Genomic DNA, 21081 nt, shown 5'->3' with positions numbered 1-21081 from the left:
AAAACACTTTTTCTATCACACCTTATATAGTTTGGCTTTTGTCTTAATGTAAATATATCTTGAATTTTTAAAACACACCCTATAATATTTTGTGTACTTTATATTATTTCTTTATTGTTTTGTGTTTTATTTTTTTTTGTTGAGTTGGTTTTTTTTTTTTTTTTTTTTTTAATATATTTGGTACAGAGTCTCACTATATAGCTCAGACTCATAGTGATCCTTCTGTTTTCAGCCTCCCCACATTGGGATTGTAGGCGTGTACCACCATGCCCAGTCTCAGTGGTTGGCTCAGGGCACCCATGGGTGGGGCCAGCATGGCATGTGGTCCCTGCGCTGGCCTAAGCAGGTATTTAGTCTGCTGGGCTATCTCACCAGCCCCTATATTATTTATTTAAAGATATGTTTTCTTTAATTTTTTAACATCTAGTAATTGGCCTATAAAACAAAGTATTTCCAGTTGGAGCCTTTATTTTATATTATTATCAGATACTTGTCATTTAATCATTCAGTTGGTATCTTTTATTGTTATAGCTTCTGTCAGTTGGTTATAACCTTCATTTTCCCATTTTGTCTTACTCCTTTTTTTCCTCAGCAAACCTAATAGCGCAATTTTGTATTTTCTGTCCTATTACATGCACTAGATGACTTTCTCAGAATTAAACACTACAGTGTTTTCTTTAAGTCACAATAGAAAACTGCATGATCTTATTCACTTGTTTCTTGAGCAAAGAATAACAATTTCTAGAACTTTGATGTAACCTTATTCTCTCTTCTAAAAACTGTAAAGTTCATACCCCATTTCAAACACAGTAACAAGCTGTTCATTAAAACTAATTGTCCATTACTGTGATTCCACATGTGTTTACTGCACCTACACACTTTCTGTTTTCTATCTTAGGGCCTTTCTAAATCCCCAGGGCTCCATGTATGCTAAGCATGTGCCTTACCACCAGACTACACTCCCAAGCATGAAAGGCCTTTGTAAAATACTGATAATGAGCTAAAAAATATCATTCCCTTTGGGGGGAACTTTCTGTTTTTCTAAGGTGAATATGAGTATGTCTTTCTGTATTAATGTTAATGCTTTGAGTTGTGATTATTTATCTCATCACAAATAAAAGTCTGATATGAAGTGCAGTTTAGTGTTACTCTTTGACATGTGTAATAAGTTAAGAGATATTCTGTCTTTTAAGAGTGAAATGTGCCAGGCATGGTGGCACATACTATAATCCCAGCATGTGGGAGCCTGAGATGGAAGAATTGCCACAAATTTGAGGCCAACCTGAGCTACCTAGTACGTTCAAGACCAGTCTGCGTATATAACAAGGTGCTCTTTCACCCCTCCCTCCTGCCCAAAAAAGGGAAAGTGTATTGACCATCAGGGAAATGTAATTTAGCAGATGTGGACTGGAAGACCCGTGGGACAGGGTTGTAATAACTGTCCATATATTTTTGCTGCCTAAGTTCTCTTCAATTTGGGTAGGCTGCAATGTTCTTAAGATAGGTGATAATGTCCCCTCCCACTTTTGAAAGACTTAAAACCAGTCATATCCAAATTCTTGTTGCATTTATTATGTATTATTTAGATTTCTCTGTTACTAAATGTGAATATGTAGATAGAATTTTATTGTTTTTGCTTGTGATGCATGTTTTCATTTGCCCTATCATGTTACTTATATTCTTCATCTTTTATTTATGTTTTAAAGTAGGCGTCTTTTTGAGACAAGGTCTCTGCAATTCAGGCTGGCCTTGAGCTCCCATTGTAGCCCAGGTTGGTCTTGAACTTGCAATGATCCTCCTGCCTCAGCCTCCCAAGTGCTGGTCTTACAGAGCACTACCACTCTCAGCTCTTTTTCTTTTTCTTTCTTTCTTTCTTTTTTTTTCTTTTTTTGCAGAACCGGGGATTGAACTCAGGCCCCTGTGTTTGCCAGGCAAATGCTTATTCTACTGAGCCATCTCCCCGGTCCCTCTTTTTCTTTTATAAGGAAATTCTTGCATTAAAACAAAATAACAGCTTCTAAGATAATACACAGTATTTCAGATCATTGAAGCCAGAAGCTCCCTACAAATATTTCATGGAGGAATATTATTTTTGAAATTATTATTTCTTGTGTTTTTAAATATTTTATTTTGTTGTATTGTATTGTGTTTTTATTTCATTTTTATTTTTATTTGGTACAGGGTCTCACTATACAGCTCAGACTTGGACTTACAGTGATCCTCCTCTCTCAGCCTTTCCAGTACTGGGATTACAGGATTTACAGGCATGCACCACCAGCCCCGTTTCAGTGGTCAGCATGGCATGTGGTGCAGGGGATTAAACCCAGGTCCTTGCGCTGGCCAGGCAGGCCCTTAGACCACCTAGCTATCTCCCCAGCCCAGTGATTTAGCATTTTTTAAAAACCCAGTGACACATTTGCACATTGGTTGTCAGAGGTTTGTTTTTCCAGTTTATAGTGGAATGAAAATATATGACTAGGCCTGGGAGATAGCTTGGTGGCATACGCCCCTTCCTGGCAAGTGCAATGTGCTGAGTTTGATCCCTGGTATAAGAAAGAAAGAGAGGGGGTCAGGGAGATGGCTCAGTGGAATAAGCACTTCCCTGGCAAGTGCAAGGGCCTGAGTTCAATCCCCGGTTCTGAAAAAAAAAAAAAAGAAAAGAATAAAAGAAAAGAAAGGGGGGGGGGAGGAAAATTCATGACTCATAAAAGGGACTCATTACCAGTAATAGCAATAATTACATAAAAAGATTATACTTGAAGATTTGAGGGATTTATTGTGTGTCAGGCAGTTTTCTGAGTGTTTACACATGACTGTTCCTTTAGTCCACAGTCTTTCTTAGATAGCTATTTGTATCATTTTATGAATTAAGAGCAGTTCCTTGTAGTGCGTTCCTATGATCCTATGTGCTCAACAGTTTGAGGCAGGAGAATCATAAGTTTGAGGCCAGACTGGGCAGCATGGTGAGGTACTGTCTAAAAAGAAAAACAAATAAGAACCAGATTAAGAGAGGAAAAAAAAAAGAGAGGAAGGGCCAGAAAAGTCAAGTTACTACTCTACAATCAGATCACCAGCATGTAATAGAGCCAGGATTCTAAATCAGTAGCCTGGCTACAAAGTCCACACTACTAAATGCTGTCTTTTCATAGATCTAAACTGGTTTTTCTATGTGGCCTGTATATAAATAGAATTTCTCTTGTCAAAGAGTTCTGTTATTTTACTGCCTTACTTAATGCCATTTGTTCAAAATAACCCTTGATCTTTCATGTTCTTTTTGGTAAGAGTTGTCGAATTTCATTTTTTCCAGTTGGATAAAGTAGAGCTAGAAACCCATAATAAACATAAAACCACCTAACATTTTCATTTTAAAGAAGAAAATGAAAGTCATTTAAATTTTAATACCTGAATTTAGAAATCAGAGTGTGAATTTCACTGTTATTTGTTCCATTATTTTCTTACATACCATGAGTTATCAAACAGTATTTTGAGAAGTACCTTTTTTTTTTATTAAAGCATCTCTCTTAAAGAGAGAAGTGTCATCCATATTTGAGAAATCAGATTTTTGCTGATTGTAGTCAGGCTAATAGAGAAAATAACGTTTCTGTCAAAACCTAAACTTCCTTATCTTTTAAAATACTGATTAGCTATGTGTTAAATATAGCATCATTTGAACAGAGCTACTAATATCACATGCAAAAGATGATAATTTTCTGTATTTATACTTCTCAATGTGTTTTTGACTTACTAAATTAACTAAAACTTCTTCAACAACCTCTAATGAATCTTTGTTCTTTTCCTGATTTTAAAAGAATTTCCTTGCTTCAAATATAATGTTAAAGGCTATTTTCCAAGAGAATAGAGCTGCTCGTTGTAGTTTTTAGGTGAGCAGATATTTAGAATGTAATTGAGTGAATTCAGGTGTTGCGACAGCATGAGGGAATCATTGCTATCAGTAGTAAAAGTCTATAGTTATCATGGGAAGGGCTCTGTTTTCAATCCCCAGCATCCAGAAATATTTAATCCTTTGACATTTGCTAGAATTTTGTTTTATTTTTAGTCAAAAAATTTACCATTTTATTTCATACCTCAAGTTAACTTTAAGTTATATTCAAAACATGTTCACAATTTTCTCTTTTCTTACAAAGTAACAACTTTCCTTTTTCCCCCACACAATAGCCCTGAAAAAATACCTTGCTTTGCTGTCTGGAATATTGCCCAAGCATTTCTGTTTTAGCATCTCAGTATTTGACAGTCCTGTGTAAATGATTCGTAGATGTTATAAAGCATGCTGAATCTGGCACGAAAAAATACAGTCTTGTGGACTGCTGTACTTAAGTGTACTAGTGTAGGATAAAGGGAGTGCGGACATAGAAATAGTCATGTATTCATCCAAATGTGGAGTCCGCTGCACAGTCAGTATCCTTGGGTAAGACACCTGTTAACCTCTGAGTGCCAGTTACTTTCTCAGTAAAACTGGACAGTTGATAAAGTGTCAGATTCTACACATTTGAGGTATTTTGCACGACTTTGGGCCCTTTACTCAATTTATTAAAAGAGTTACTTGCTATCATATAGATAGCCTTTCTTTATATGAAATACTATGGAACAACATACCTTGTACATAATTGTTCTCTTCATGGTTCTTTTCTTTCCAATACAGTCAGCTATAAAAAATCTCATAGTCTGTCTCTGTGATGAGAAATTTGCCTGGGCTAAAATTCTAGAAAATTACCCAAGAGAAACCTCAGTTTTGATTAGTCATAGCTGAGCTGTCCTATGTTCATAGGTCATCTCCTGTGCCTTAAAATCCTTTGGGCCTCTATCATGTCAATCCCAGCTATGTTTTTATAAATTACTAATAGCATCTCTATTTTAGTCAAGGACTTTTATAGAACTAGTAAACTTCGTTTGAAAATGATAGGAAGTTTATATCAAATTTTATTTCACAGCAATAAAGTTTGTTTAATGAAAAAAATTAAACTATTTTGACCTAAACTTGAGTCTTTTGTAGGAAAATGACGCACTTTGAGACCGTAATGTTAAATGAAGTAAATCAGACACAAGCTAAAATACTGCACATTTTCTCTTATAGGCGAAATTCAAATTGTAAATAAAGGCAAACTAAAAGATAGTAAGAAATAGGAAGACATCTTTTGCATAAGGGAAGAGAACCATGAGATACAGAGGGAGGCAGGAGAGGAGAGAGGAGGGGAATGAGAAAAGAACTAGGATGTATTATGTGCGTGTTACCAACTCCATGCTAGGAATGTAGCCATAATGTACTGCTAATATTTTATTAAAAGATAAAAACATTTGAGCCAGGCATGGTGGCATATGCCTATAATCCCAGCACTTGGCAGACTGAGGCAGGAGGATCATTGTGAGTTCGAGGCCAGCCTGGGCTACAAAGTGAGCTCAAGGCCAGTCTGAACTGCATAGCAAGGCCCTGTCTCAAAAACAAAATAATAATAATAATAATAATAATAATAATAATATTTTTCTCAAAGATATTTTGAAGTACTTAGCCATCTAAATTAGCTAATTTGAATAACTTCCTCAAGTGCCAGCCTCTGTGAAGGCATTATCTATGTGGATAACCCTTAACTTCATACAGCATAATTTTGGAGGATACCTGTTATTAGTAGCCATTTTCAGCCTTTCCTTTGAGTAGACACTAATTCTGTGAACTCATCCATATTTGGTTGCTTATATGGTAATGTAGGTGGCAAAGCAACCCATTTGCCAAGAAGTTAAAAAAATACATATTGTCGAATTCCTATTGTTTTATTTGGTGAATTTTTGTATTGTTTCTAATGTTTTGTTACTATTTTGTACTTTTTAGATAATAAAAAAATTAAAATATATATATTTGCATGAAATGTGAAACATTCTGAGAATAAACTTTAATTTTAAAATATTTTGATCATCAATAAGAAAAAAGAAATGTGTGATCCTTTTTCTTTAAGAAACAGATAATTTTCATGTATTTTCCTTTGTGTTTCATTCTGGTGAGCTTGAGATCGCATTGCTGCACTGATCTTTGTACTGTGCTTAACAGATAATATCAGAACATTTCTGTACGTTCATCATTTTTTATTTCCAGGTGCTCAGTGTTATTTTTACAGGTTTTAGTTGTCCCTTTCTGTATTAAACTTTGTGATATGTATATTTGATTTGTGGATTTTGTTCATATAATCAAACAATGTCATCTGCTTTTCTTTTTCTTATCTCCTGATCAGGATTTCTGGCAGGTACTGACTCAGCAGCATGTGTTTTAAATTAATTAATGCTCCAGAATCCATAGTAATGCTTCAGAGACAAAAGTTCAGTGCATGCTCATGTCCTTTCCCTGCTCCCTCCATAATGATTCAGTTCCTGTCACTTTAAATTATCGTACTTTATCTTTAATGTGACAATTGAAATGCTGCACAAGTCCTTGAGAATATAGTACCCAGCATACCTGAGGAGGAAGTTTTAACATGTGATGTTACACTAAAGGTCAAGAAACTTACCTTTAATCAATACATCATACAGGGATTCATTAATAAGGTCACTTAAGTAGGTTTTTTTGGGGGGATATTAAATCCCTACTTAAACTATACCAACGGGAATAGGAGACAATTGTAACTTCACATTGAAAATTAGTAGCTTTTTTTTTTTTTCTTTTGAAATTTCTTTGTAGGGGATTTCTGGGGATTAAACCAAGGGCTTTTGCTCTGAGCTACATCCTCAGCTTTATTTATTTATGTTTTCTCTTACAGGAGAAACCCAAAATATAAACAGAAAGCAAACTAAAAGATAGTAAGAAATATTCACTTACTATTTTGAGACAAAGCCTTACTAAGTTGATAAATTGCCCAGGCTGGGCTCGAACTCAAGCCTTTCTGCCTCAGCCTCCCAGAGTGCTAGGATTATAGGTTCATGCAACCATACCTGCTGTGAAATTTATGACATAATAAATGCAGATAAGTAATTGCTTAGTTGCATTTTGCTCAGTAAAATAGCTTAAGAGAAAACAAATGAACCATTTAGAAAGACTTCATTACTTTGTTCTTTTGAGCTAATCAATGACTTTAACTTGGAAAAGCAGGCCTGCAGAAACACCCATGGAAGGGATGTATAGTTACAAGCTGGCGAAGGAGATTTTCAAGGACAGTCTGGTCAAGTGCTTTTAAAATTGATCTTCAGAGACTTGAGCTCTTTAACTGCAATTTATACATTATTAAAATTTATTCATTAAAAATTACCCTTGCAGTTTTGATGGTTGGCAGTGTTAATAAAAATATAAACTGAATTAGAACTTCTTTTGAATGGAAATAATTAATGATATAATTAATGAAGACCACAGGGTGCTCTTTATTTTTACAGCACATTTTTCTCTACTCCTTTGTTTTTAAAATGAGACATATTTTTAGCAGTTCCTATACCAAACCCCCAGACCAGTCATCCTATTATCAGTGCAGTATATCATCTAAATTCCTTTGCCTTTTTTGCTTCTGAAACTAACAAATACTTTAATAATTGTATCAGAGTAGTTTCTTGATGATATCATTATCAATGTTTCTAATCCTGGGGGTTCTGTTTTAGAACAGCTGTGGCACAAACACTACTGAATGCTAAGAGAGTGAATCAAATGAGATGCTAACACCTAGGAACTAGGAAAGCCACTTCCCTGTCTAATAGTGGCAGGACAGTTTGTAGCAGGTAGCTAAGAACTCTTAGTTCAGTGATATACATCTGTAATCCCAGATACTTGGAAGACTGAGGCAGGGAGATTGAAAGTTCAAGGCCAGCCTGGGCAGTTCAGGGAGGTCCTATGTCAAAATAAAAGGTGCTGGGATTGTAGCTCAGCAGAATAGCTCAGTAATGGGCTACATTATTGAGCCTATTACCTAAATAAATAAATAAATATATAAAAACATCCATATCTCTTTTCTTTAATAATATTACAGTTTAATATGAAATTTAACATGACTTCCCTCAGATAGGAAGGAGTCTCTACTATACAGAAGTAGAGAAGAGAGGCTGGCCAAATAGCTCAGCGGATTAAAGTGCCTGCAAACAGGAGCCTGGGGTTCAATCTCCAGGCCTGCCATGCTGGCCCCACCCCCCAGGGTGCGCTAAAATGGCAATTGAGACTGGGTGTGGTGGCTCACACCTGTAATCCCAGCTCTTGAGAGGCTGTAAACAGGCAGATCACTATGAGTTCGATCTAGTAGTGAGGCCCTGAACACCCTGTAAACCCTTTAAAAAAAAAAAAAAGGAAGAAGTAGAAGTAGAGAATAGAGACTGAAATTAAGTGCTCAGATGTCTGGAATCTGCAGCACTGTTTAGTCAACCACTATAGATTAGGGAGAGCACCAGTCTTTAAGTTTCACAATTTTCAGTTGATTAAATGACTTGACAAAGTCAGGTTTTACAGTGCTTTCTTTGGCAGCACATGTACTAAATTGGAATGATACAGAGAAGATTAACGTGGCCCCTGTGTAAGGAGGACACACAAATACATGAAATATTCTGTATTTTTGTTGCATTAGTACACTTTTTCCTGTACCTCTACAGTTTTGGGTTTGTTGTTGTTTTTTTTTTTTTTTAACTCATTTAGTAAACAGAAAGCAATTCCTAGAAACTGTTAAATTTTGTCATAAAGTTTGAGGTATTATTTTAAAATCAGATTTTACTGTATTCTTAAGGATATCTTGTGAGTAAACCCCTTGTATTTATTCACTTAGAAATGAATTTTTTTTCTAGGATAGGTAGTGAGAGAATTGTATACATTGGTTTCTACAAATATCACTCATTTTAGTGACACTGGTATGAATCCTTTAAGCTTCCAAAGGTCAATGAGAAGTTACTTTCTATAAGAGACCTTCTTTGCTTGCTTTCTTGCAGGAATTTATTCTTTGCATGTTAAGTTTCTGCTGCCTGTGGGAAAGGCCAGAGTCAAAGGCCTGATAGCAAAGTGCTGTTCATCGGGTGCAGCTTATTAACCATACGAAGTACTTAACTGTGTTGCTGTGAGGAGTATCCACAATGTCTCTTTCCAGTCTCTCCGAGTTCCACCGTGAAGTGTGTTGACAACACATGTATTTGATTATTCACATTGGCTCATTTTGTGCCATTTAGTTGGTCATCCCAATTATTGATTCCTATTAATTTGCCTTTAAACACATTTTTATTTTAGTTTATGTTGTATTTGAATTTGAGATCAACTGAACCCACTTGGTTTATCATTGTTGATTTGAAGCATAAACATGATTAATCATTACATTTCTAACATTTCATATGTAGCTTTTTTTCATCAAATAAGATTTTAAATTCAATTAGAAATAAGAGGACTTTGTTACAAACTAACTCCTTTTCCATAATACTTTAATGCAAACACTTAAATATGTTTTAAAGTCACAAGTGAAGTTCTATAAAAGCTACTCAGAACAATTAGCTCCTATTCTGGTAAAACAGGTTCTCTACTCAGCCTAAACATCTATTGGCTCATTGGTGGTAGAGAATGTGTGAGGGTAGGTCTTGCTTTCCATATATGTCTCTGTTGTGAGTCATTTTCTAAAGTTCTAAGCTTAAGCAAAAGAATTTTCCAACTACTGGTTAATCTAACATGTATTTTTTTTTTTGAAGTAAAAAAAGGTTATAATCTTGAAGTGAGGTACATTTTGAAAGTAATTTAAAAATTGCATTTGAATAGTGAAGATACAAAAGTATACTTAATAATCATTAGCTCAGACTTTCCTCTTTCCTCAAGCTAAGCCCTAGTTTTAATATTTTGTAATAGTAAACTAAATTTTGCTCCAAAAATACTCATTCCCCACTACTACTTTCAGAAATTGCAAATAATATAGGTACCCCGTGTGTTCTTGTACACTTGGTACAGTGTTACATATAGTGGTTCATGATATGGGCCTGGAGTCATCCTAGGGCCTGTCCTACAGCTTAATATCATTGCCACCTTGGGTTACTTATTTAATTTTTGTAGACCTGAGTTTTCTGTAAAGTACATATTAAAATATTGCCTCCCTCATAGTTTTCAATTAGCAATAATCGCGCCTCGGATAAACCTCATTGGCTACGATACTGCCACTGCGCAAAGCTACCTCATAGTTTTGATGAGGATTTAAATGGACAATAAAAGTACAAAGTGCCTAGCATGGAATATGCAAAGCATAAATCTAAAATTCTTAACAGGTCTTTAGTGGCCCATAGTGTTCAAGTGGCACCTGTAAGATTTTGATTTCAAAATTAGTTTTAAAACTTAATCTAGGCCGGGGAGATGGCTCAGTGGAATAAGCACTTCCCTGGCAAGTGCAAGGCCCTGAGTTCAATACCCGGTTCCACCAAAAAAAAAAAAAAACAAACAAAAACAAATTTTGGGGCCGGGGAGATGGCTCAGTAGAATAAGTGCTTGCCTGGCAAGCACAAGGGCCTGAGTTCTATCCCTGGTTCCGCAAAAAAAAAAAAAAACTTAATCTAAAGAATTTCATGGGAAATAATAATTACTACAACAATGTAAATCAAAGGGATAGGCAGTGACCCTCAGAGTGAACTTTTGTAATTTTTTCCATATAGAATAAGATGTGGGGCCTGCCCATTAGCTCAGTTGTTTAAGTGCCTGCTTAAATAAAGCAGTCAGGCTTGGGATGCTGTGGTTCGATCCCCAGATCCTCATGCCTTACCATTCCTGACCTTCAGGACTCCTGAGCCATCAAAAAAAAAAGTCCTTCTAGAATAGGATGAAATTACTATATTGATTTATTCTTTAAGTTCTATGCTACAGATCGGTTTTATATTAAGTGATAGGGAGCCTTCTATAGCACATGTGGCTAAAACCAAGACTGTTGCTAAGCTCAGATTAGCAATGGTCTATTTAAGTGGTAAGAGATCAGAATTAAATTATTAGTTCTAGGCAACAGATAATCGGTAATGATGGAGCATAAATTCACTCAGCCAGTGCTGATTTGAGCATTTATATAGACATAATATGGTAGACTATATTAAAGTTGATTTTTGTCTTTCTAGAGTTTTGATAGTATCTTATCAGATGCTGCAGACTAAAATAAATCATTTCAATGAAGTTATTAATATCATTCCAGTAGATTTTTTTTGAATTTCTACGATTGTTTTAATCCAGTCATTTGCCACTGTTATTTTTTAAGCATCTTCATGTCTTTCACTTTCCCTGAAGCCATCTAGTTATGGCAGTAGAAGAACATTTGTATTCTAGGTATTTGGAATTGTTCTCAGTGCCAAGGTGGTTAGAAATGGGACTGAAAAGAGAATTGCTTTCTGGCAGAGTGAAGTTTATACACAATCTTAAGCACTCACCTTCCTCAATTTGTTGCGCAGTAATTTATGTTTATCTCAAATGTAATACAGTTTTGAAAAGCTTGGAAGGAAAACTAAGAAGGGAAAGTGGAATTTCTCTGAATTTAAAAACTTTTTTTATCTGACAAATACTCAATTTCTACCCTTCTACAAGCTTAGATATGGAGTGAGAAAAAGGAAAAAACATAATTTAGCTGTGCAACATTGTCTCTTTGGTTGGAAATAACGTGATTGTTTAAGATTGATATCTTACTAAGGCTTTGGCATCTCTCTATGCAACAACTAGATAATGAAGTGTGAGCGTTAATTGCATGGGAAGATTGCTGATTTCTGTTCTAACACTCTCCCTTCCCTGTCCTAATCCTGGCCTTAGGCAGCCTTGTCATTTGAAAATGTTATGCCCAAATTGCTTTCTCTAGAAGAAGCATATTTTGGATATTCATTTGTTTTTAAAGTACAACCTCGAATATTACTTGAGGGATCTGAAATATATTTCAGCAACATAGAGAAATGTTAAAAATAATGATTAATGTTAATATTAAGATAATTAAAAGATTTCAGATGCATAACGAATGAAATCTTAATTTAAATGGCAATGCCATGTTCATCAGATCTTTTATATGCCAGAGATATTTTGCATTTCTAGCTGATATATGAGCATATATTTTGTAGACATAGTCTTGACTTCTGTTAAATAGAAAAACTTAAACTTTTGACCTCGAAAAGTGGATCTAACTAGAAGTAGTAAGATTACATTCTTGGTGTAATTTTTCTCTTTGGCTTCATCCATTTGTCTCCAAGAAGGCAAAATTGTTGATCTTCTTTTGATCAACCTAACCAAGTAGTTAGTACTCACTGTTTGATCACACAAAATACTAATGAGTTGGAATTGTGTTTGAAAATCCCATCCCTAGACCTCCCTCATGAAACTTGCAACTTTAGCTGTGGATTTTTTTAAAATTTTACGTGGCTGTTCAGAAACCAACATGTGAGAGATTCAGAACAAAGTGATTAGGGGAAAAAACTCAGGTTATAGAGTCACTGTGAAGTATAGCAACTGCACACCTACAGGGTAGGATTTTCTGTGTAGAAAGCTTGCTCTCATATCTCTCAGCTTTTCTAAAAAATAAAAATATTCAGAATATGGTACAACTGAGATCACTCAGACCTCTTACAAGAGTATTTATTTCCCTTTACTGAGGTCAGTAATTTGATTGTCTTAGTGATATTAGGCCTATGAACTGTGTTCTAAATCTTAAATATTTTTTCATGTAGTCAGTTCATTGCTTTGAAATATTTTGCATAATTTTGTTCTCCATGAAGGTATAAGATGTGTCACTAAATTGAATAGAAATGCTGTTTTGATAATTTGACTTGCATTCTGCTTTTATATCTTTAGTTTCAGAAATTCAGATAATTGGAATAGAACTCAGTTTGTAACTTCTAAGCTGAATAAGATAGTGTAATGCTTTGTAGGATATCTGCAATTACAATCTCTTAAAAATACCCAGTTCTTGGGGTCTTGGGAGATAGCTTGGTGACCCTGTGCCTGCCTGGCAGGTATGAGGTCATGAATTCAAGTCCCAGTTCCAAAAACAAAAAAAATTCTGTTAAAATAATTTTCAACTTATATACTGATTTATTGCTAACTCTTACCTCAGGAACTTTAGGATGAATAAAATTTCTCATACACACCAAATTTTTATTAGTAAAAGCTACGTATTAATATAAATGTTCATTAATAACAAAAATATAAATTACCACAAATAGGACCTTGAGGGAAGAAAATAAAAATTATTACCAATCTGATAGGGAACATTATTTTTCCTTAGAATATACCTTTTTTCACACTTGAGGAATATACATGGTGACTCATGGGGGGGGGTGACTTAAAATGTAGTCCAACATTAAACATTACCCAAAATATTAAGTGGAAGAACATTTTACTGACATTTCCAATTTACAAAAATAAGCATTTTTTTTCAAAGTTTTATTGATAAACAGCAATGAGACAGTTTCAAATCCAATCGGAAGTACAGTTTCAACAAATAGTACACTGCATATATTCTTCTTAGTGGTTAATTGCTGTACTACAAAAATAAACATTAATAAGACTTTCAGAGTAAAAAAATGAGCCCAAACTACCATTCCCTCAATCTTGATTTTCATTTTCATCATAGTTTTGGACTTCAAATTTTTTATTAAGCTTATACTTTTAGTTTTTCAGCTTCCATATGTGCCATAGCTCCTTGATTTGAGGATGTTATGTATAGTAGAGTTAGATCTTTGGTTAAGAAATAGTTGAGAGACAACCATGGACACAAAATATAGTTGTTTTTCTAGTACTTCCCTTTCTCTCCTAAATTTTATTTATTTGATACACCTTATTGTTTTGTGAGATAAAATTTGATGGTTGTGTAATAATTTTGATATTTGTGCTTAATATATGTCATGAATTTTGTAAGGATCTTCCTTGGAGTATAGAATACTCCAAAAACCCATTTAAAAATTTTTAGGATAATAACTGTATAATCCTAAGTGTACCGAACCACTCTTAAATAAGCAAAAGCCTCTTTCCATCCCAACTCCAGAAGCATGGAAGAACAATGTAGACCTTTACTAAAGAATTTTTATTGAGTAGCACGTCACAAACCATGAACAATGTTTAAATCCTTCTCAAGCATCTTTCATTTTCATGTTTAAAGAGCTGCCACAAAACCCATGTGTTTGTTTCCTCTTTCCCACATGTACACATCCTTACAGACATGCCTTTCTCTTTCCTCTCCTTCTGACTTTGACATTTTCTAGCACCCTCTGGATATATCTTTCCTTTTGTTCATGTTTCTAGAGCCCTTGTTTCTTACATATCTTTTCTTCCAGCCTCTTCCAGTGTAGAGCAGTTTGACCTTCTTTTGATCTCACCTCTTCCATGTCATTCTATTTAATATAATGGACATCTCACACATAGCTACACAATAAAAATATCTTTCATCCTTTAGGGGACAGAAGATTATACATAGACTATTTAGTTCAGTGTGGACAGGATGCCTTCTTGGAGAAAGATGCATTGCCAGAATTAGCACTGCAAGGTGTTATTATATACCCTTTGGAGATTTTTTTTTTTTTCCATGTTCACAGGCTTGCATTTTAGATAGTATTGAGACTTTTGGAGCCTTAGGTATACTTTGTGTTTCTCCACAATTTACAATTATACATCCCAATTCAAGCAATGAGAGTCTATTGCTGTGAATAACAGAAGTAATGGGAGACATGTCAGAAATATTTTATGGCTATGGAAGTTCAGATGAGACTGAGTGAACACATCCCGTGAGTGAAGTTGTGCTGTGAGCCTTCCACGGTGCACCACAAACTTGGCTTTTATGAGCAGTACCATAAAGCCAGTACCTGAAACATCAGAGGGGTGTTTGCAGAAGAAAAGCTCAGACTTTTGATCATGTGACTTGCAGAATCATACTTGGACGTGCATTCTTTGATGATGACTGTTTGGGCTGTTCTTGTTCACCAGCACAGCCTTGCCCTGGCTAGCAATGGTTTCCATTAGAAAGTCAGTCCTCACGTTGTCAACGTTTGACACCAGAATGGAGCTCTACTCGGGAGTGGTATCAGATGGATACACATACTCCTGGGGACACGTGCTCCAGTATATCCAGGTCCCTGGCGATCCTGGTTCTAAAGTGATCAGGAGATTATGAGCAGCAGGGTGTGAAAGTCCCTGGGCATTCAAGGTTCTTCCAGAAACATTTAACATCAAAAGGCAATTATATGGTCAGCTGCAGAAAGGATCAGCGTTCCTTTTTCATTCACTTCCTCCATAGCTGCTGCCATTGCCACTGCTACCGCAACTGGTGGAGATATGTTTTTATAGTCATGCATTTCCCAAAATCAACATTCTATTGAAGGTCTGTGTAGTGTTATTATTTTTCCAGATTTTGTAACTGTCCTAATGGGGAAGTAGCTAGGCCTAGACAGTGATACCACATGCATCTGATGTTTATTTTCTCGATCTGTCTTATTAACCACTCAAAGAATTCCTTGCCTGTTTTTGCTTTAAAAACAGTCATGTGCTATGCTAAGAGTCAGAAGGCCTTCAGGATAATGTAGTAAAAGCCAAAAATACCATAGAAGGTGATGGCACATCCAGAGGTCCCACGGATCTGTTTCTTGCTTCAACAGTGTTTGAACAGAACAGACCTGGGGACTCCCTCTTTCATCTTCCCATCCACCTTCCAGGTACAAATTTCAGGACCATCTTCTCGCCTATCTCCTCTTTCCAGGACCAGACAAAACCGTTCTTTTGTGGGTAGCTGCTTATTGCTGATCAGCCATGACCTCTCAGATTCATTAGAATTATTCCACCAAGGTGGAGGCTGCTGTCAACCACTTGGTGGACCTGCACCTGCAGGCCTCCTACACCTACCCCTCTCTGGACTACTACTTTGACCAAGATGATGTGGCTCTGGTGGGTGTGGGCCATTTGTTCCTTGGGCTGGCCAAGGAGAAACGTGAGGGTGCCAGGCGTCTCCTGAAGATGCAGAACTGGTGTGGCGGCCTTGTGCTCTTTCAAGACATGCAGAAACCATCTGAAGATGAGTAGGGGAAAACCTTGGATGCCATGGAAGCTGCCCTGGCCCTGGAGAAGAACCTGAACCAAGCTCTTCTGAATTTTCATGCCTTGGACTGTGCCAAGACCAACCCCCATATCTGTAATTTCCTGGAGAACCACTTCCTAGATGAGGAGGTGAAGCTCATCAAGAGGATAGGTGGCCGCAAGCTCCTGAGTTCAATCCCTGGTACCACAAAAAAGAAGAAAAAGATAGGTGGCCATCTCACCAACCTCTGAAGGCTGGCAAGTCCCTAGGGTGGGTTCCTCTTTGAAAGGCTCACCCTTAAGCACAGCTAGGAGGTCACAGAGCCTGGCAGTCTCTGAGGGAATTCTGTATCACCTGGCATCAGGGCTTTGGCCTAACCCTCTCCCTCCAACCACTAGGCAGCTTTATTACCTTTCTGGAGCCCCCTCCCAAATCTTAGACCAAAAGAAAATAAACCCTTTTGCAACAAAAAAAAAAAGAAGAAGAGTAATACACATCTGTATAACCAACAAAGGTGTCAAAATAAATCACTGGGAAAGCGTCAACAAATAGTTCTTTAAAAACTGTATGTGCATATTTTTTAAAATGAACCTTACCCCTTACCTGACCATATACAAAATTCACTTAGAATGGACTGTAGACATAATTATAAAATCTTCAACTGTATATCTTTTAGAACTATAAGGAAAGAAAACTATAAGGGGGGAAATATGAGAATAATTTTATGCACTAGAAATTCACAAGTCTAGTAAGACAGTATACAGGAAGCACTAACCTTAAAATTTGATAAATTAAGAAAAAATAGAATTTTCTGATTATCAAAACAAAAATTACAAGCCAAAGACTGACCAAAAATATTTTTAATATATGTGTTTGACTGTGTTCAAATACATCTGTATCTGTTACTGAAAAATGAACATATCTATAGCTTAGCGTGTTAAAACGGTAATATTACTCATTTCTCATGCTTTCTGTGAATGGGGAAGAAGGGAGCAATTTGGCTAGATAGTTCTGGCTCATACTTTCTCATGATACTGGGTTCACATTATTGCCTGGGGCCTTAGTAACCCACCTTGACTGAGGATGAGGGTTCATTATGAGATAACACACTTGTGTAATGTGATGGTACTGACTGATGGTGAAACATCTCAGATCCTCCCATACTTTCTATGCAGCCCTCTCTGCAGGTCTGCTTGAGTGTTGTACTCAGATGGCAGTTGATTTGCCTCCCACGAAGCAAGTTGCCTTTAATAACCAGGCCTCAAGGGCTGGGAAGATGTTTCAGTAGAATAAGCACTTGCCTGGCAAGTGCAAGGGCCTGAGTTCAATCCCCGGTTCTGCCAAAAAAAAAAAAAAAAAAAAAAAAAAAGCAATATATTAATTATTGAAACTGTCCTACTAATCGGATTTGAAACTGTCTTATTGCTATTTGTTTCTCAGTAAAATTATTTAAAAAGAAAAAACAGGCCTCCAAAGTCACATGTAATCATGTAACTGTATTTTATTGATCATACAGACCAACCCAGATCCAATGTAGGAGACTAGGACTAATTAAAGATGTGGATACCAGGAGGCAAGGATTCATTAGAGTCATCATGAATTCTAGCTGCCATGCTGACAAAGACCTCAGAATCAAAATATATAAAAAGATTACTGCATATTAGAAACAACATAGTATCCCAGTTAAAGATGCCTAAAGCAGGTATGGTTGTACACAGCTATGATCCTCACTGTTTGGAAAGATGAGAAAGAAGAGTCACAAGTTAGAAGCAAGCCTGGCCAATTTAGCAAGATTTTCTCAAAATAGAAAGGGCTGGGAACGTACAATGACAGAGTGCTTGCCATGCCCACTACAGAAAGGGGGAGTTGAAAATCTTAAGCAGATACTTCCCCAAAATCTACAGTCACTAATAAAAAAGTGTTCAACAGCTTTGGTCATTGATGAAATGCTTAATAAGACCCCAATAAAATACCACTGTATACACCCTCAATGGCTACAGTTAAAAGGGACTAACAATGATGTGGAGCAGTTGGGACTTTCATCCACTGATAGTACAAGTGAAAAAAGTAAAAAAGTATAGCATTTAGTGGAAAGTTAATAGTCAAAAATTGTAAAGAGGGCCGGGGAGATGGCTCAGTGGAATAAGTGCTTCCTTGGTAAGCTGGTAAGCACAAGGCCTGAGTTCAATCCCCGGTTCCAAAAAAAAAAAAAATTGTAGAGTAAGTAAGAAACAAATTGTGGTATTTTGTGTATTTGCATTACACATGCTACTATACTCAAATTCTTATAAAATATATATTCATTGTTTTATTACTAAGCAGTGTAAAATGCTTTTAGCAATAAAAATGAACTACAGATTATTACAGTATGAACAGAATCTCCAAAAAATTGCTAAGCCAAAGAAGAAGAATCCCAAAGTATATACTGGTAATTCCTTTCATATGCAGTTCTGAGCTAATCCATAGTGAGAAGATATGGAAATTAACTGTATAAGGCATGGAAGAGCCATGAGGAGTGATAGAAATGTTCTATATCTTAATAAGGATATGGATCACTCAGGTGTATTTCAAAATTCATTGAAGTGAATGTTGACTTGTGCATTATGTGACTTACAGATTTTACTTGCAATGGTAATAGGTAATGAGCTCCATATTGTATATTCTCTTTCTCAGAGATAAAAACGTGAAGCCACTTCTTATGTACTCTGAGTTTAAGCAAGTAGTAAATATGTTGATGATAACAGGAACTGTCTTTCTCATTTTTGGAAGAGGGGGTAAGACGTATTTAAGGGTAGAGACCAAGTAGTACCCAGAGTGCAATTAGAGATATCAAAATGAATTTATAGTTTTGATAGATGTATATGAATATATTTATAGCAGTTATTAGGGTAATTAAAATGAGGAATAGTCTATAATTTAACTCAACATTTTTTAAATCATCAAGGTAAAAGTACAAAAGATGCTTAGTAAGCAAAGACAGGCATTCCAGGATAACCTGGCCCTGCACAGCAATACCCTGTCTCAAAAACAAAATAGAATAAGTAGAGAACAAACCTAAAAATAGAGTATTACAGTAGGGTGACCCAAAACTACATTTGTCTGTTAAACTAATGATTAAGCTGCAAAAACTGTCAACCCACTTTTTCAGAGCTAGAAAAACTTTAAAACAACCAGAGGAAGTGCTGGCCAGATAGCTCAGCGGACTAAAGCACCTGCTTAGGCAGAACGCAGCGGTGGGGGTTCAATCTTGGCATGCCATGCTGGCCCCACCCCTGGGACGCATGAGAAGGCAATTGAGACTGGGCGTGGTGGCGTGCACCTGTAATCCAAGTGCTTGGAAGGCTGAAAACAGGAGAATCACTATGAGTCTGATCTATGTAGTGAGACCCTGTAGACCCTGTACTAAATACATTCTTTAAAAAAACAAGAAATGCTTTAAGAAGAAACAAACTGCTGAAATTTGTTAAGAAAATACTGTATTTGAATTTCTTTGATGACCATCCCTTGCTTTCCAGCATGGTGACAGCTATAAAAGCCCCATGCTTAAAGTTCTTAAAGTGCTATGGGTCTTGGCATTGTCAGTCTAGTGGCTCCCTAGTAATCATTCAGGGAACTTGCTTTAGTTTTGGCTCCCACAAAGCTTGGAGGGGCTGGGCAATATTTGTCAGAATCATTCAAGATAGATATACTAGCTATAGTAATCTGGAACAGTGGATAAACTGAAAATCTGAGAGGAGAGAGGCTCTGTAAGGGGATACAAGCAGCTCAAAGGTTTTGAAATATTCCACCGGGTACTTTGAAATCTTGACAGCCTACGTGTCTTACTTTTCTCATTGCTAGGACAAAATACCCAACATTCAAAGTTAAAGGTGGGAAGAGGTTTATTTGGCTTACAGTTTGTAGAGGTTTCAGTCCATAATGGTCTGGCTGTAAGCCAGGGTGGCACATGTCAGAGGTAAAGTAAGACACCAAAAGCAACAAGAGAGCAAGGGGAAATAAGGCTCTATCTGCCCCTTTTGTCTTATCCAGACTGCTGGGATTTGGGTGGTGCCAGTCCACTCGGTGGACCAATCCAGCAATTACCCACCCTTAATCCCAGAATTGAACTCTAAAGTCACAAACTTCTGAGAAAGCCACATCAAAAAGTGCATGAGGCTTTGGGGGGGGTGGGGAGGAGACATCTAGACACAAAGCGCAACACTAGGCTGAATGAATTCTCAGAAGAGACCCTAGAAGACCTTAAACTTTCCCTTACAGTTGACTCTTAGGCCCCAAGCAAGCCGGAATCTGAGATTTAGGCAAAGTTGTAAATGATCTGGCCAAGCACTAAAGAAATAATCAAGAGAAAGCCCCTCTGCAAAGACCCAGAGATTATTTCTCCCTCTTTGACTGGAAGCATTTAAGACAGACTGTCCAGTTCCTTTCTGATGGCTAAGGTAACAAGAGAAGCTCAGGCCTGACAAAGAATACAGTCCTTACATAAAGAGTATGAGAGTCATTAACTGACAACTGCAACTCAAGATAAGCAGCAACAAAAGGTGAGAATCCAATTTCCAGAGTTACCACGTAATAGTACATAAAACGCCCAATTTTCAGTTGGCCGTGGCTTGCACACCTGTCATCTCATCTTCAGTACCTGGGAGTCCAAGGCAGGACTTCCAGCATCTTTGAGGTTGGCTCAGGCAACTTAGTGAGACCCTGTCTCAAAAGTAATACAAACAACTAAAAGAGCTAGAGGTACAGCTCAATAGTGCAGGGCCCTACATTCATTTCTCAGTACTGGAAGTGAAAGTGGGGGCAGTTTTCAACAAGAAACAGTGCATGCACAAAACCAACAAAGTATGGCCTAGTCACAGAAAAGGAAGAGAGAAGTAGGAAATATCCTCGAGGAAGCACAGATATTACACTTACTACTCAAAAGAGTCTAAGTTAATCATCCTAAGTATTGTCAAATAGCTAAAAGAAAGAAAAGAAAAGGAAAAAGAATTGTGAACTCATAGAGACAAATTATAAAAGGACACCCAGCAGAAATTCTGGTACTTAAAGTTTAATAGCTGGAGTTAAAAATAAAAAAATAGTAATGGGATTCCCTCAGCAGACTTGAGTGGAGAGTAGAAAGTTTCAGTGAACTCAAGTC

General features: G+C 36.6%; 1 protein-coding gene and 2 non-coding genes across 4 annotated transcripts in view; 2 read left to right on the top strand and 1 right to left on the bottom strand.

Moving 5' to 3' along the window:
• The window catches only part of Micu1 (mitochondrial calcium uptake 1), a 246445-nt gene that overhangs the window by 98356 nt on the left and 127008 nt on the right, over nucleotides 1-21081 (top strand). Inside the window, exon 6 of one of the 2 annotated variants that reach the window (XM_004623988.2) lies at nucleotides 6240-6251. The exons of the other annotated variant lie outside the window; for it this stretch is intronic. Coding sequence (XP_004624045.1) covers nucleotides 6240-6251 — 12 coding nt within the window. The remainder of the gene's footprint in view (nucleotides 1-6239; nucleotides 6252-21081) is intronic. 2 annotated transcript variants of the gene reach the window in all.
• On the top strand, nucleotides 8422-8527 carry LOC111818723. The gene has a single exon (XR_002822637.1). It is a non-coding gene; the product is annotated as a U6 spliceosomal RNA (small nuclear RNA).
• On the bottom strand, nucleotides 9959-10104 carry LOC111818708. Its single transcript, XR_002822621.1, has one exon. It is a non-coding gene; the product is annotated as a U4 spliceosomal RNA (small nuclear RNA).

The sequence above is a fragment of the Octodon degus genome, unplaced genomic scaffold (assembly GCF_000260255.1).
Source record: "Octodon degus isolate 3935 unplaced genomic scaffold, OctDeg1.0 scaffold00005, whole genome shotgun sequence".
Lineage (NCBI taxonomy): Eukaryota > Metazoa > Chordata > Mammalia > Rodentia > Octodontidae > Octodon > Octodon degus.
Note: the sequence above shows the minus strand (reverse complement) of the source record. Positions and strands in the feature narration are given on the sequence as shown.